We start from the raw sequence: 15,914 nt of genomic DNA, 5'->3' as shown, positions 1-15,914 counted from the left end.
AAACAATTGGACTGGTTGTGGGTTGGTAAGTAAAGGGCATAAATTAAAGGTCATCACTAGGGGAGGGATTGAGACAACTTTTTTCAGAGGGTTATTGGAACATGGAACAATGGTGCATGCAGAAAGTATATGAAGCCTCCGTGTCCATTGCCTTAATTAGCACCTGATGTCCACGTGTGTTAAGAAAGGTAAAATGGTTTCAGTTTCACTTATATTGTTTGTGTGCCTTGGTGCCTGAGAGTCTGGATAGACTCCAGTCTAAAGGTCAGGTCTTTTGAGTTTGTTTGTGTAACCTCCCCTGAAGTTAAAGAGATGGGTTAAAAGTTCAGTGATTGTGGAGAGGAAAACACAAAGTAACAAAAACTTTATTGTAGGGATACAACACAGAAAAAGACAAGGCGGGGGAAGTTCAGATCATGAAGACAGGGAGTTTCAGTTCTCTTGAGAGGAAAATATTACAAGGCTATTTAGGACAGTAGTTGACTGAATAGTCAGTTATAGAACTCAGTAAAGTGATCAGTTTAGCAGAGGTGCTACTAGCAGACTGAGTTTAGAGTGTAGTTTTGGGTGTCTCGGGGAGAGATACGAATTGGGTGAAAAGCATTGTGAATGCTCAAGATATTGCTGGGCGTAGGAATAGTGTGAATTTGAAGCATCCACTTGTGTTTATATTGAGATCTTTCTAACCTTTTGGTCTCGCGTAGTATAGTTTATTTTTCTTGTTTAATAAATATTCTATTCTTTGTGTCAAAAGTTCATCCGCAGACTCCTGTGAATTTGTTCAGTAACTTTCCTTCACGGCTTCTAAAGAAAATAGTTGGGATCTATCAAGCCAGATTTCATCCTGGGATCTGACTTGTCCAGTATTAACATCAGCTGAGATTATAACAATTTCAGCTGATTTCAAGAGTCTCGTGTGGAACATAAACACTGGCATAGGCCAGTTGGATTAAATGATCTGCTTCTGTGCTGTAAATTCTGTGTAGCTCTACTGAAGCTCTGCCTAATTTTTTAGACTAATTGAATCCAGTCTGGGCAGCGTAGCAACCAAACTCAACTTCTTCCTTCACAACCTGGCCCAGATGAAGTTTTCTAATATGGATGATCATCCAACACTCTCCTACGCTCCAAAAACATACACTATGAAGACCGATGGGAAAATCAAGGAAGTGTTTGTGTGTCGACATCAGAAGATATTCAACCCCAATAAAGGATATGTAAGTGAATTTCCTGTATCTGTCCCTGTATTCTTACCGCTCTCTAATGCACTCATTTATGTACCTAAAAACATAGAATTGCCCACTCGCTTAATATATCAATATCCCTTTGAAACTTTTGCTCCCATCTACACTATTTATTGTAGCACCTAACTTGCCATTGTCAGCAAACTTGGTTATATGATATCTATTACTTCTGCATAATTTAGAAATATGGTGAAATGCCTAGTTATATGTTCCTATGGACACCATGCGTCATATCCTGTCAATTGCAGTACATATTCAGTATCCATATTCTGTGTCCTACCTCCTAACTAACACCCTACCCCTGTCAATGGGTTGCCTCTAATTCCACTTGCTCTAATTTTTGCTCACAGCCTCTTGTGCAAGACCAGAGTTTGTAAAACGTGCTTACAGCAGAACCAGAGCTTTCCTTCTGAGTCAAATTAGGAACATTTATGTATTATATCTCTCTGGATAGAATAAACATCAATCAATTTTTTTTTAATAAGAGTCACTTTGCCTTTATGCAAGGGGTGTGACCAGTACATACAACCACTTTGTTCCATTTACACTTTTAAAGAGAGGCAACAAGTTTTCTTTGGTGCACTTGTCAGGATTCAGTGACTAATTGGGTCTAGCTCGTTGTGAAGGTTGTGTCAGTCTTTCTTTGAAATGTTAATTTTTGTAAACTTATAGACTAGGGGGGGAAATGGACACATTTGTACAATGTGACAGCTGAACTCACCATGGATATCTTAAAAAAAATTAATTTAATGTATCAGAATTAATACCTGTGACAGGAAGGCTTCTATTCTCACAATGATCCTGTTGTTGCTACTAACTTCTGTTCCGTTTTCAACTATATTTTAATCTCTAGACTTGAAAGTTGGACTTTGTACCCATCTAGCAATACATAGGCACAGACACAGACACACAAACACACATATCAACTTCACATTGGAAAGTCTACAAATGATGTTTCTCCCAAACGATGTTTCTCCCAAACGATGTTTCTGGTTTTCAGACTGTAAAGATATTTCTTAGCTCCCTGTGGATTGATTTACACTTCTTTCTTTAGCAAGTATTTGTACCATCTGTCTCTCGCTGCTCCTGAGCAGTTCTCTTCACTTGCAAATAACTCTATTAATTTTGAAATTGTGCAGACAGGAAGGTTGGTGCATATTCCGCAGCTTCTCTTGTTGCGTTTTGCTGTAACTAAAGGGTAATTGTTTGTCCTGTCCTATTCACAGTCTGCATAAGGATGCCAGTTCGATCCATCGGAGACTTGAGTCTCGAATCTCCTTTTAGAGGCTGCCTTTATGCCACAGGCACAAGTTTCAAAGTGTTGGAAGAAAAGCTCACATCTTAACAGTGCTTGTATTCCGTAATCCACAGGCTTATGTTGTGAAAGTCGAGCGGGAGGGACAACACGATGCTGTGTTCATACTGAGGACCTTTGAGGAGTTTAATGAGCTCCACAATAAACTCCGCTTCCTTTTCCCTTCATCCAAATTGCCAAGGTAGGAAGCTACAAGGGGTCTTGGGAATGTTGTGTTAAATGTCTATCATTCACTGGTGCACATTTCTGTCCTAAAACATTCTCTGGGAAATGGAAAAGGTAGAAATTAAGTATTGGAGTTAAAAAAATTAATTTGGTAAAAAAATTCTGATATACTTGTACAGAAACTAAAGGTTTGAAGTAAATAATAATATCTGCAGATGCACAACACCCCATTAAACTGTCTCAAAGCGCTTCACAAAATGCAGTTTTTGGAGTGCAGTAACTGTTATCTTATCAAATACCGGACTGAGTAAAGTTTAATGAGCAGAAAACGTTAGAAATTTACAGCATCTGTTTTAAAAAAAAAGCAAAGTTTTATATTTCATAAGCAAATGTAAGTTTGGAAATTTCATGCATAGAGCATTTTCCTTGAAAAAGGGTAAACACCTTTTTTGGATGTGAATCCGAGAAGCTGACTCACCAGAGTGATTTCTGCCCACAGCTTCCCAAACAGGTTTGTGCTTGGCCGAGGTGAAGCAATGGCTGACAGACGCAAGGAGGAGCTGGATGGTTATATCTGGCATTTAATCCACTCTCCTCCTGAGGTGGCTGAGGTGAGATTCTCTCTTCCGACCAGCAGATGGCAGAAACCATGCATTAATATAAATATCATACGTAACACCAGTCAATCACCTGTGGATCTCACATGAGGGATCAGGCCAAGTGAAATCGGCGGGTGGCACGGGTTGCGGGGAGCAGTAATTGGACCAAAACCGGGGGGAGGACTGTGACTTTGGAGGTTTAAAGAGGCTAGATAGGGAAGGGAGAGTATGGGCCTAGATGGGGAAGGGACGAGGAGGAAGGTAAAGCAGAGATAGAGAGCAGTGGGCAGGTTTGAGGAGGGTTCGGGGTTCCATGGGAGGGGAGATGGGGGAGTTAGACAAGGATAGGAGACTGGAGATAATCCCGAGGTGTGGGAGAAAGAATTCGAGGTTTTTGGAGGCTGCCAGAGCGGGGCTAAAAATCAGAGAAATGGGTTATCCACTGCTAAATACACTGACACAAGAAAATTAACTGATGAGAGCAAACCTGGAAGGAGGAGAGAGGAAAGGTATGCAGGGGACAAGGAGAGGACTTTTTAAAATGACATTGCATCATTTGATAATGGCCCATTAAAAAAAAATGAGGACTTAATTAACAATGGGAATGTATGTGTCAGCAGAGAATGATGATCTAATAAAATTAGCTGGGTGTAACCAAAGAAAGGCTTACTATATGACAAAGATATCCCCCCCCCCCCCCCGTAACAAAATTCTAAATAAAACAGCTCAAAGAGAGCCAGTAATTGTGTAATCAGAATTGTTTCAGGCCTTGTGGATACTTCTTATTTTTCTAATTTGTTGTAAGGAAATTGAATTGCTTAGTATCTACTGTGTCATTCCACATCGATCCTTCAAATAACATCGCCCAAGTCACTTAACAAAAATCTTCTGACTCAACTTACTCATCTTTATTTCCATGTCAGAAGGTCCATATGTTTCAATTCTTATGTTACTAATATAATTGAGCTGAGGCTTCCCTTGACCTTGTGCTTCTGTTTACTCTGATCCTCTCCGCAATGATAGAGATGTTTGGGTGGGGGAGGTGCAGGGGCGGGTGGGGGAGGGGAAAACACTAGAAAAATTCTTCATTAAAAGGGAGAAAAGAAAAACAGACACGTGTCAAAGCTTTTCATCTTGCACACATCGGGACTTCACAAGAATACCCATGGAAGGGGGAAACAATTTATACTGTATGTGGAAGAGAATGCTGTGGGAAGAGAACGCAAGTGTGCTCTGGTAGAAGCGTTGCCATGGAGAATGCACCAGCGATGGTGACTAACAGTTGATTGTCAAGCATTGTTTGAGGTATCTCAAAAATTTAAGCAACAGGTGAAGCTAGCTGTTTCACACTGCTACTCTGCAGCAGCAACACAAATGGTATTTGCCACTAACAGGATGCTGCCGTCAGGGCAAAGAGACGTTCTGCCGATCACACAAATGAGTAATGTGTATATGAATTACAGTGCCAGTGTGATGCTAGGTATGTAGACCCTGTGTCCCAGAGACTGCCAGATTGTATCAAACTGCATGTCCCAGCCGCTGTTCACAACAGGCAAGGTACAAACCGTACCCGTGCTTGCAAAACTCAGAACACAGTGTCCAACTTTAGATGTGATTCCGCGATTGGACAACATTTGCTAAAAAATCCTATGTGTGCTAAGAATTATGCTGACACCCAATTTAAGATTGTCAGTCGGGTTCACAGTGTGGCGCATTTGCGTGTACTGGAAGCTACGTATATTAATACACAGGGCCCTGTTCTTTGCAGACAGAAAGAACATGTACACGCATTGCGCCTGTTTCAGCTAAACAAAATAAGTGACAGCCATTCACTGACTCATTCCTCAGGGCAATGCCTTGACCAATCAGGGTCAAGCTGCCTGGTTTAAAGTTCAAACAGTGTTTGGCAGTTAACTGTCAGTCATCATCACTGGTGCATTCTCCATGGCAGTGCCTCTACCAATCAGAGTCTACTTGCCAACCAACAAGCCTTCTCTTCACATACAATATAAATAGTTGTTTTCCCCTTGTATTGGCATTCTTGTGCAGTCCTGATGAGTGCAAGATGAAAAGCTTCAACATGTCTTTTTTTTTCAGCAATACTCAAGTTCTGTACCACTAATCGACTAAAAGAAAAACAATTTAGTGTGGTAGCTAGTGTACAGAGACCCAATATCACGTACTGAGAAAGGGGAAAGAAGGGATGAGGAAAGAAAGACTTGCCTTTCATGATCTTAGCATGTCCCAAAACCAATTACAGCCAATGAAGTACTTTTGAAGCATAATCACTGTTGTAATTCAGGAAAACAGCAGTCAATTTTCACAGCGCAAACTCCTGCAAACAGCCAGCTAGTCTGTTTGTGACGTTGGTTGAGGGATAAATACTGACCAGAACACCAGGGATAATTCCCCCACCCTTCGACAAAAATAGTGTCATGGGATTTTTTTGCGTCCACCTGAGAGGGCAGACAGGGCCTATGTTTAATATTTCATCCAAAAGACAGCACCTCCGACAATGCAGCATTCCATCGGAACCACACTGGACGTGTCAAATTTACTTTTAAAGCCCGTGGGGAAAAAAATGAAAGGACCTCGTCATCAGAGTAAAGAAAATCTTTATTAGGAAAGTAGAAAGAATAAAATAATTGATAGCTATCCAATTGTACCATGAAGGCTGAGGGTAGTGGTGGGGGGAGTTGTTCTTTCTAGCCTCAAGACTGCAAGGACTGTGAAGGTTGTATGTGCTTTGGTTTTGGGGGAACTGGAGCTTCTGATACTCCATCTTGTGGTAGACGTGCAACTGCAGGCTCCATCTGACAGCGAATTGCTGCTCACCTTAATAGGAAATGCTGTCAGTGTGCCATCTAGAGGCATGACAAAAATGGTGACAAGCCCAGACAAAAATGGTGACAAGCCCAAACAAAAATGTATGATGTACATGGTTATAGATTTATTTTTACTTTTTACATTAGATTAATATTTAAAATAACATGTCACACTCAAGGCATCATAAATGCAAAATACTCTTAGAATGCTGAGTGCTGCTCAATGACGGGCTGAAACTAAGGGGAGAATCTTCGGCGGGGCCCACTCGCCGTGGCATAAAATGACGCGGGGCGACATCGGGCATGTGTCCTGACGTCACCGCGCGTCATTTAGATTTTCAGCTGGGCGGGCGCGCAGACCAGTCGGTGCCAAGCTGTCTAAGGCCTATTAAGGCCATTTAACTAACAATTAAAATAATTAGCAGAGCTGCCCGTCCAACCTTAAGGTTGGTGGTGGGGGGTGGATGGGGGTGGGGGGCAGGCGAAGAGCCCAGGCGGCCTTCGCATTTTTCATGGAACCTCATCCACGGGCGGGAAGAGGCTTCATGAATGATTTTAAATTTTCTCAATTTTCATTGAAATTAGTGCACATGTCCCAGCTCATGTGACAGTTTCACATGAGGGGACGTGTCTGAATAATTTTCTTTATTCTTTTTTTCCCCAACTTCACAACTGCACTTCCCTGTGACACGGAGCTGCCTCAGGGAGATTTCTGCACTCTTTCGCGCACATGCGAGAAAAAGCACACTCCCAACTCAGGGAACACCCCCCCACCCCCCCCACCCCCCCCGAACACCCCCCCCACCCCCCCCCCCCCCCGCCCGCCACCCACACAGGGAGCGCACAGCGATTCTGGGTGCACATCACGCTGAGGCCCGCCCATGTAAAATGGCACCGCGGACCCAGTCGGGGGCGCCGATTGGGTCTGCGCCTGTCCACGTCCACCCTTGCACAACCCCCCCACAAAGGCGGGGGTGGGAATTCTACCCGATTTCCCAATCCTCAAAATTCCCCCACATGACAATAAGAGTTCTGGCTGATCTAAGCTTTTGTTACTTAACAGCACCTAGATATTGGAGCAGTTCCACTTTAGCAGTATAAGATATTGTTCATTGTATGTCTTAGCAATGCTGACCTTAAAACTGTACAGCATCCAACTTATTGTGAGCGATGCCACAGGGGAACTGCTTGGATATCTTGTATGCATCGATCAAACTTAAGACATCATTCAGAGTGTCAGAAGTATATTAAAAAAGGCACTTTTGATGTTAAAATGAGTTCAATGACATGACCCATCTATAGCATCTTCCTTCGACATTAGCTTGAAGTATGTGACTTATTCTTTGAAAAATATACTTTATTCATAAAATATCTGGAAGAACATTACAAAACATTTCTAAATCGCCATCACAAAAAGTACAATCAGATTCAACTTTTACACATGGATCACGAGGTGCATCAGTACAATCAATGAATATTACAGTCATTTCAATATGGTCATTACAGACAGTCAGACAGTGCAGTGGTATTGCAGTTATCAACATACATCATGTTGCATTCTGAGGTGCTTCACTACAATTATGATACAATTAGTATTCAATTCATACATTCATTGTCAGCTGTACAGCCCAAGAGGCTCTAAACAATTCCCAGACCCTCGGTGCACTATGGCAGAAAAGTCTTAGACAGTGACCTTTCCCCATTGCGGCTGCTGCCCCAAGCTTTAGTGCGTCCCTCAGCACATAGTCCTGGACCTTGGAATGTGCCAGTCTGCAACACTCGGCCGGGGACAATTCTTTGCATGTGACTTATTCAGACTATTTCACTGCAGGGTTTACACAAGCAGTGACTTTAAAAGGACTGGCCAGGTTAAACATAGCTCCCTCTTAACAACTACTCATCACAGTTATGTAAACAACCCCATTAGGCATCAGCTAAGTACACTAACTAGACGTATTGGCAACACTGCCTTGGACACATTGATATTAGACTGTTTCAAGGTCATGTCAAACGTGCAGATTTAATCGTTTTTCATTTCACAGGAACAAGCTTTCAGTGGAAGGTACGAGTTGTATGAAGGGCCTACTTTCAAAACATAGAATCATATAATGATACCTCACAGGAGGACATTCGACCCATCATCCCTGTGCCAGCTCTGTATAGGAGCTATCCAATTAGTCCCACACCCCTATGCCCTCCAGTTTTTTTCTTACTCAAGTATACATATGCAATTCCTTTTTGAAAGCCACAATTGAATCTTCAACAACTCTTTCAGACAGAGCTTTCCAACTTTCCATGTAAAAACAATTTTCATCTCGCCCACCTCAATTCATTTACCAATCACCTTAAATCTTTGTTCTCAGGTCATCGACCTTTCCACCCACGGCAATAGCTTCTCCCTATCCACTATGTCAAGTCCTACCATAACTTTGAACACCTCTATTAAATCTCCACTTTTTCCACTGAGGAGAACAAGCCGGCATGAACAAACATACACAGCTCTCAACACACAAATCCTGCTGCATACAATACATGCTGTACTACGTTCAGACTGATGCAACTTTTCTTATCTCTGTTTGTTCACTCAGCCTGACTCAGCTGCTGCTGGTAAGCAAACCAAGGGTAAGTAAACGCCCTGGGTGCGGGGCTGAGAACAGTTTGCACTGCCATTGAAATTGTTTCAGGAAATGGTGCAACTGTAAAAAAAAATTTGTTGGGTATTGTAATGTCCTGTGCTGTAATCCTACTGGAAAAGGGGGAATCATAACTTTTAGGCCCATTTGATTCACTGCAATAGGAGTCAGAATCATGATGGGTGATGGGTGGCAGAAGCTTTTCTGAAAAGAGATACAACATTTTACTAAAGCCTTATACAGATAAAGTTCTTTGGGGGGAAAAAAAATTGTTACAGTACTTCATTATTTACTTGAACAGTAACTAATGGCCACAAAGAACTGTTTCATTCCCAGTTGCTGAATGATAGTGCAAGTATGAATTGGAGATGACTAACTGTATCATAGTAATCTTCCAATACCTCCCATTATTCAGCACAGTATGAAACCACGTGGGCTATTTCCTGTGGGTTATCAGCTAACTTGTCACAGGTTCCCATTGCATTAAAACTGGGCCATTCAGGAGAAAAATCACAGAATAGAGGAAATCTAGAATTCAGTCCCCTGGAAGGGTGGTAAGATCAGGGCAGACAGAGAAAAACATGGGTAGGAGCAGGGAATAGCAGAAGATGAATGTTTTAAGAATTGGGACAATGAAATTATGATGGGGATGGAGATGCAGATTCTCAACCCACTTATCTTCTCCTCCCCATCCATCCAATTTCAGTCCTCACAAGTCAGGAAAGATGCTCTTGGACCCATTAATTGCACATGACTACAATGACATTAATCATTGTTCTTTTATGTTCCCAGTGTGATCTGGTCTACACATTCTTCCACCCACTTCCAAAGGATGACAAGTCCGGAGCTGGAAACACAGTGCCAAAGCCAACAGGTGTGTTTCTGTTTCCTATCTCAGGAATGTATTTGTACAGTTCATTATGTGACTCCTCGAGCTTCTAATTTTCCTCTCTAACATATAGTCAAGCAAAGCTACAGAGGTCAGTTACAGTGTGGCGTAGCAAGCTGACTCTCTAAAGCAGTGCCTTACAGAACATGGATAAGAGTTTGTGTCCCTTATCCCGGTGCATTACGTTTCTAACCTGCCAGAATGTACATCCTGAATGTAGAGAGGCAGTTCCCTGCAGAAAGGAAGGACAGATTGACAGAGCTACTGTCAGGCCTGCATCAGAGTGATATCTTCTCCAGAGACCTGAGTGATACAATCAGAATGTCAATTCTCCATTCCAGATATATTAATTTCGTTCTTTAGTCATATCAATCACACCAAAGTCTAGAAATCCCCAATCAATTTTAATGTGATAGCTCTCATCATTTCTACATTTTCCCAGGTCTTCTTCCTTCTCATGAGCTACAAGTGTATGTCCAACAATGAGCTTCCTTCTGAAAGATGGAGTAGTACATTGACCTGTCAGTATATTGTCTTCAAGGCAGGGGGGCGGGGGTGTGGAGCGGGCGGGTGCGGACCCAATTGGGTCCGTGCCGCCATTTTATGCGGGTGGGCCAATTAAGGCCCGCCTGGCGTATTTCCCGGCTCCCGAGGACAGCGGGAATGAGCGGGCGGCGGCGGGTGCGCACAGACCACCGGGTCCAATGGCGACCCGGCAGTCTGTTTAAAAGAAGGCCTGGCAGTCTTTTCTAGGCTGCTCACAATGGCAAGTGCAAGGCCACGGCTGAGGGCTTCTGATGAGCAGGCCAGGCTGGAGGGTAGGCCAGCGGGACAGGCCAGGCTGGAGGGTAGGCCAGCGGGACAGGCCAGGCTGGAGGGTAGGCCAGCGGGACAGGCCAGGCTGGAGGGTAGGCCAGTAGGACAGGCCAGGCTGGAGGCTGGGATGGGGGGTGGGGGGGGGGGGGGGGGGGGGGCAGTGTGCCCCTTGTGTTTCCGATGACTGCCTTGCTGCCCTCCTTGGGGAGGTGGCAGCACGGCCGGAGGTGCTGGTCCCCCAGGATGGGAGGAGGAGGCTCCCCCACATGACGAAACGTGCCTGGGAGGAGGTGGTGAGCTCCCCCGGTGAGGAGCAGCGCACCTGGATCCAGTGTCACAAGCGCTTCAACGATTTGATGCGCTCTGGCAGGGTGAGTACCATGTTGGCATTGGGCATTTCACCCAGCAGGTCGGCTTAGCCCCCTCCCCCCTTGCTGCCCCCCCTCCCCCAACAACAGCATTGAATCATTGACGGCATTTGTCCTTAGCTGGGTGGTCAGCAGATATTACCCATGCTGAGGTCAGCCTGAGAGGGTGATGAGGAGATGTATTTTGCCCCTGCAGCATGTGTTACACTGAGTCCCACATAACTGGTTTGGGGCAGCCTGGAGGAGCTGCGCCTAGGCGCTGTGTTAGAACTCCAGGTCATGTCCTAGTCAGGGCAGTGAGATGAGGGGAGCTTCAAGGTGGCGTGGCAACGAACCATCTGCTGCACTCTGCACTGCACATGCCTTACGCCTCCTTGCTATGGAAGGATATACCGTGCGGTGCCTAATGTGGCCAAAGAGGGGTGGGGGAGCAGGCCTAGCATCTTTGTGTGAGTGCCTGGCAGCAGCGGGGTGAGGAGGCACTGGAGCTGTGATATGTCCCACTCTGGTTGGGGTGGGCCGAGTGTGAACAGAGTCCATGTGCAATTTTCACTACTCAATGCTCTTCTCTCATTTTCAGGAGAAGAATGCTCATAACGCAGCCGGGTGTGTGAGGACTGGCAACGGCCGGGAGCAGCTCGCAATCCTAAGCTGCTTTGAACAGTGGGCCCTGGATCTGGAGAGGCGCCATGCACCCACTGGTGTCGGTGAGGCTGGGGTGCCACGGCCAGGTATTTACGCCCAACAGTGAGGTCAGCATTGTCCTCCCAACAGCCACAGCAGTGCTGAATGTTAAATTAGTTAATTTTGCAATATGGCTTGACCATTGGCTATGGAGGGATGAAGGCATAATGATCCAGGGGACAGGGATGGACTTCGTCATTGTCTCCATGCTAAGTGATCCACTGTCTTTGTTCTTCCTTTCAGCATCATTGAAGCAGGGCCGGGAGGAGGAGCAGCAGATGCCCCCTCTCACCTGAGGGGCCTGAAGTCTCACCAGCGTTACACCATTTCTGCGAGGCAGGCACCAGCACAGATGCTAGCACCTCGGCGGGGATTAGCGCAATGGCAGGTGTCCCGGGGCACAGCAGTGAGGGCACTTCACAGTCGCTGGAGGAGCTGGCAGAGACAGAGAGTGCCCCTGGCACCAGCAGTCAGAGGATTGCAGGGGACCAGGCACATGCTCAGTCGGTGCCTGATGATGAGCCTCTGGAGTCGTCCACGACGCAGCTGGTGCAGGAAATGCGGCCGGGTGTGTGGGAGCATCTGGGGGAGATACATAAGGCTATGCTTGGCTTGGTCTCCGTGGTAGAGGAGTCGACGAGGACACTTGCCGAAGCAATGAGCCACATGTCCGAGCGCCACGCGTCCTCCATGGAGAGAGTGGCAACTCTTGTGGAGAGCCTATTCCAGGAGACCCGCCAGGGCTTCCTGGGGATGCGCTCAGACCAGCAAGCCTTTACATCGGCATTGACCTCAGATGGTCAGTGTCAGTGTGGGAGATGGTGTGGGCATCAAGTTTCCCAGCTCGGTGCCCATCAATCCACGGTGAGCAGGGAGGTCTGAAGCAACCTCACGTCGGCGCAGCAGCTGTCATCTCTGCAGGCTCCTCTCAGGGCGCTCCGGATGAGGGCGGCAGCTCCTCCACCCCTCTCCCAGTGACCATAGCATCCGGTGAGGCTGCAACGACTGGGGAGATGCCAGCTCTGGAACTGGCAGCTCCCTCCCAGGTGGGGCCAGCATAGGCTTCATGGACCAGAGGATGACCGCCAAGGCCAACAGGACAGCAGAGTCAGCAGGCTGGCTCAGATGCCACTCTGAGCGATGGGGCAACACCAAGACATAGCACCCGGAAACCAAAGCTTAAAAGGCATCTGAGGCACACCACGGGTTTTTCACTGGTGCTTTTGTGTTAGTCCAAGATGAGGCCCTTATGATTTTATTTGATTGTAACACTATTGTCTTTTTTGTAATAAGTTGCTTTTGTTGACACATTAAATTTAGATATGTCACCATGGCTGAGGGTGCCTCTTTTCTCCTGCTTGTGTATGGTTTCCAAAACTGTAATGAGTGCTTTGTTGGACATTCAGGTTTATTAACAAGGCCCTTAGTTACTGTTGCTGGCCTGGCACATTTTGCACTTAGGTGTCGAGTATCGAGCCGACAGCCCAGGCTTGCCTGGAGGTCCATATGTGGTGTGCTAGTTGAAGGTTCGTTGGATTAGAGCCTCCCAGGTGTCTCTGCCTCCCTGGCATATGCCCGGGTCAGTGTCTACCACCTCAGCATTCCCCTGTGCATGCTCATCCTCGGAATCACTGCTGGACTCATCATGTGCAGCCGCAGCCACTGCATCGACGTCTTCATCGTCCACTGCATCCCCCCTTTCCAGCGCAAGATTGTGGAGAGCGCAGCATGCAACCACTATCACCAAGACATGATCTGGGGGGTACTGGAGTGCGCCCCCGAGTGGTCCAGGCAACGGAGGCGCATCTTAAGAAGACTGATGGCTCTCTCCACCACAGCCCTTGTGGTGCTGTGGCTCCTATTGTACCGCTGCTCAGCTTCTGTTCTTGGATGGCGGAGAAGCATCATGAGCCACCTTCTGAGGGGATAGCCCTTGACACCCAGCAGCCATCCATCCAGCCAAGCTGGAGCACTGAAGAGCCTCGGCACCTGGGAGTGTCTAAAGATGTAGGCATCGTGGGAGCTGCCTGGGTACCTTGCATAGACTTGTAGAATCAGCATCCTGTGATCACACACTATCTGCACGTTCATGGAGTGGAAGTCCTTCCTGTTGATGAAGGCACCGGGCTCACCTGCTGGCGCCTTGATGGCCACATGTGTACAGTCTATTGTACCCTGGACATGGGGGAAGCCAGCAATGGCCGCGAAGCCTCTGACTCGCTGTGTCTGTCTTGCCTGGTCCCAACGGAAGTGGATGAAGGTCAATGCCCATCTGAACAGAGCGTCTGTAACCTGCTTGACATAAGTGTGGACAGCTGATTGGGAGACACCGCAAAGATCACCCACCAATCCTGGAAAGAGCCAGAGGCATAGAAGTTGAGGGCAGCTGTGACCTATAGAGCCACCGGCATGGGGTGTCAACCCACACAGTTAGGAGCAATCTCAGACCCAATCATCTGACAGATATAGTTGACTGTCTCCATTGAGAGACGGAGCCTCCTTTGGCACTGCACCTCAGAAATATTGAGGTAGCTGCTTCGCTGCCTGTATACCCTGGCAGCAGGATACTACGGTCTTCTGCGGCCCCTTCCACCTTGGACTTCATGTTGGCCCTGTGCCCCTTGTGCCTGCGCCTGTCCTCCCAAAGGTGGCTCCCCTGGAGGCTGTGCACTCCTGGCCTCCTCCCCCTTCTAGCCTTCCCTTCCTCCTCAGAGGAGCTGCCTCTAGTGGACAGTTCAGCTCCCATTCCCAGGCTAAGGGAAGGCTTCCCGAAACTTGCAGGCCCAGAAAAGATTCCTCACTGCAGAGTGCTGACCTGAATGTTAAGAATCCAGAAAGAGCAGCTGCTATGCATTTTGAAGTACTGCAGATTACACAGGCAAGTTTGAAAAACTTTCAAAAATAAATACTTAACTGTGCACATTCATGACCCCAGTGACCCCCCTTATCCTGCCCGTGGATGAGGTTAATACAAATGTGTCCTACCCGCCTGCCTGTGCGCCGACCTGAAGATTGCACGGGCGCCGAAAAATCGGCGTCGATTGAACACTTGAGGGCCTTAAGTGGCCCGTTAATTAATGGCGGGTACGCGTCAGACATCATCGCGCACCCGCCCAGCGAAATATTGCGATGGTGACGTCGGGACGCTCGCCCGACGTCACCACGCATCATTTTACATGTGGATATGTGGGTCCCGCCCCGCACGACAATGGGAAAATTCTGCCCCAATTTTCTACACTGGAAATTGGAACATGGTGGAGCTTAGGGCCCAGGCAGCTGAAGGTATGGCCACCAATGGTGGAGCGATTAAAATCAGGGATGCCAGGAGTATTACAGGTAAAACGGGTGAGTTAAGGGTGAGGATTGACACGTGGAATTGTGATATAGTAGCCATCTCAGAGACATGGTTGGGGGAGGGGCAGGATTGGCAGCTCAAAATTCCAGGATATAGAATCTTCAGGTGAGACGGGAGGGGGTAACAGAGGAGGAGGCGTTGCGTTATTAGTTAAGGGGCCAGTTACTGCAGTAAGGAGGGGGCATCGAATGAAGCTTTGTGGGTAGAGCTTAGGTATAAAAAAGGGGCAGCCACATTGTTAGGTGTTCATTATAGACCCCAGATAGCGGGAAATTGAGGAACAAATATGTGCACAATTCGCAGAGGTGTGTAAAAACAATAACAATAGGGTAATTATATGAGGTGATTTCAACTTTCCCAACATTAATTGGGATAGACATAGTGTTAAGGGCTTGGATGAAGTGGATTTCTTGAAATGTGTACAGGGGAACTTTTTAGGTCAATATGTAGAGGGTCCAACAAGGGACGGCGCAGTGCTGGACCTAATTCTGGGGAATGAAGCCGGACAGGTGGCTGAGGTGGTGGTGGGGGAGCATTTTAGTGATAGCAACCACAACGTGGTACAATTTAAGCTTGTTATGGACAAAGAAATAGACAAGTTGCAAAAAAATGTTTTGGACTGGAGGAGAGTGGATTTTAGTAAAATAAGGCAGGATCTGGCCAAGGTAGACTGGGAACAGCTACTTGTGGGGAAATCTACAGAGGAGCAGTGGGGGGGCATTCAAAAAGGAAATGGGAGGGCACAGGCTCAACATGTTCCCTCTAGGGTGATAGGAAGGAGTAACAAGCCCAGAGAACCATGGATGACCAGAGATATTCAGGTTACGATGAGAAGGAAAAGAGAGGCTTTTAGCAGGTACAAGGGAAGCAAATCAGCAGAGGCATTAGTGGAGTACAGACAGTGCAGGATGGAGCTTAAGAAAACAATTAGGAGAGCAAAGAGGGGATATGAGAAAGCTCTGGCTGGTAAAAGTAGGGAAAATCCCAAGATATTCTATAAGTATATAAATGGGAAGAGGAT

General features: G+C 46.6%; 1 protein-coding gene across 1 annotated transcript in view; it reads left to right on the top strand.

The window, feature by feature from the left end:
- Positions 1-15,914, top strand: part of pik3c2b (phosphatidylinositol-4-phosphate 3-kinase, catalytic subunit type 2 beta) — a 164,918-nt gene that overhangs the window by 141,564 nt on the left and 7,440 nt on the right. The window contains exons 27-30 of the mRNA XM_078546393.1: positions 1,016-1,217; positions 2,616-2,740; positions 3,224-3,335; positions 9,574-9,655. Coding sequence (XP_078402519.1) covers positions 1,016-1,217; positions 2,616-2,740; positions 3,224-3,335; positions 9,574-9,655 — 521 coding nt within the window. The remainder of the gene's footprint in view (positions 1-1,015; positions 1,218-2,615; positions 2,741-3,223; positions 3,336-9,573; positions 9,656-15,914) is intronic.

The sequence above is a fragment of the Cetorhinus maximus genome, chromosome 8 (assembly GCF_964194155.1).
Source record: "Cetorhinus maximus chromosome 8, sCetMax3.hap1.1, whole genome shotgun sequence".
Taxonomy (NCBI): Eukaryota; Metazoa; Chordata; class Chondrichthyes; order Lamniformes; family Cetorhinidae; genus Cetorhinus; species Cetorhinus maximus.
This window is presented reverse-complemented; position numbering and strand designations above follow the sequence as displayed.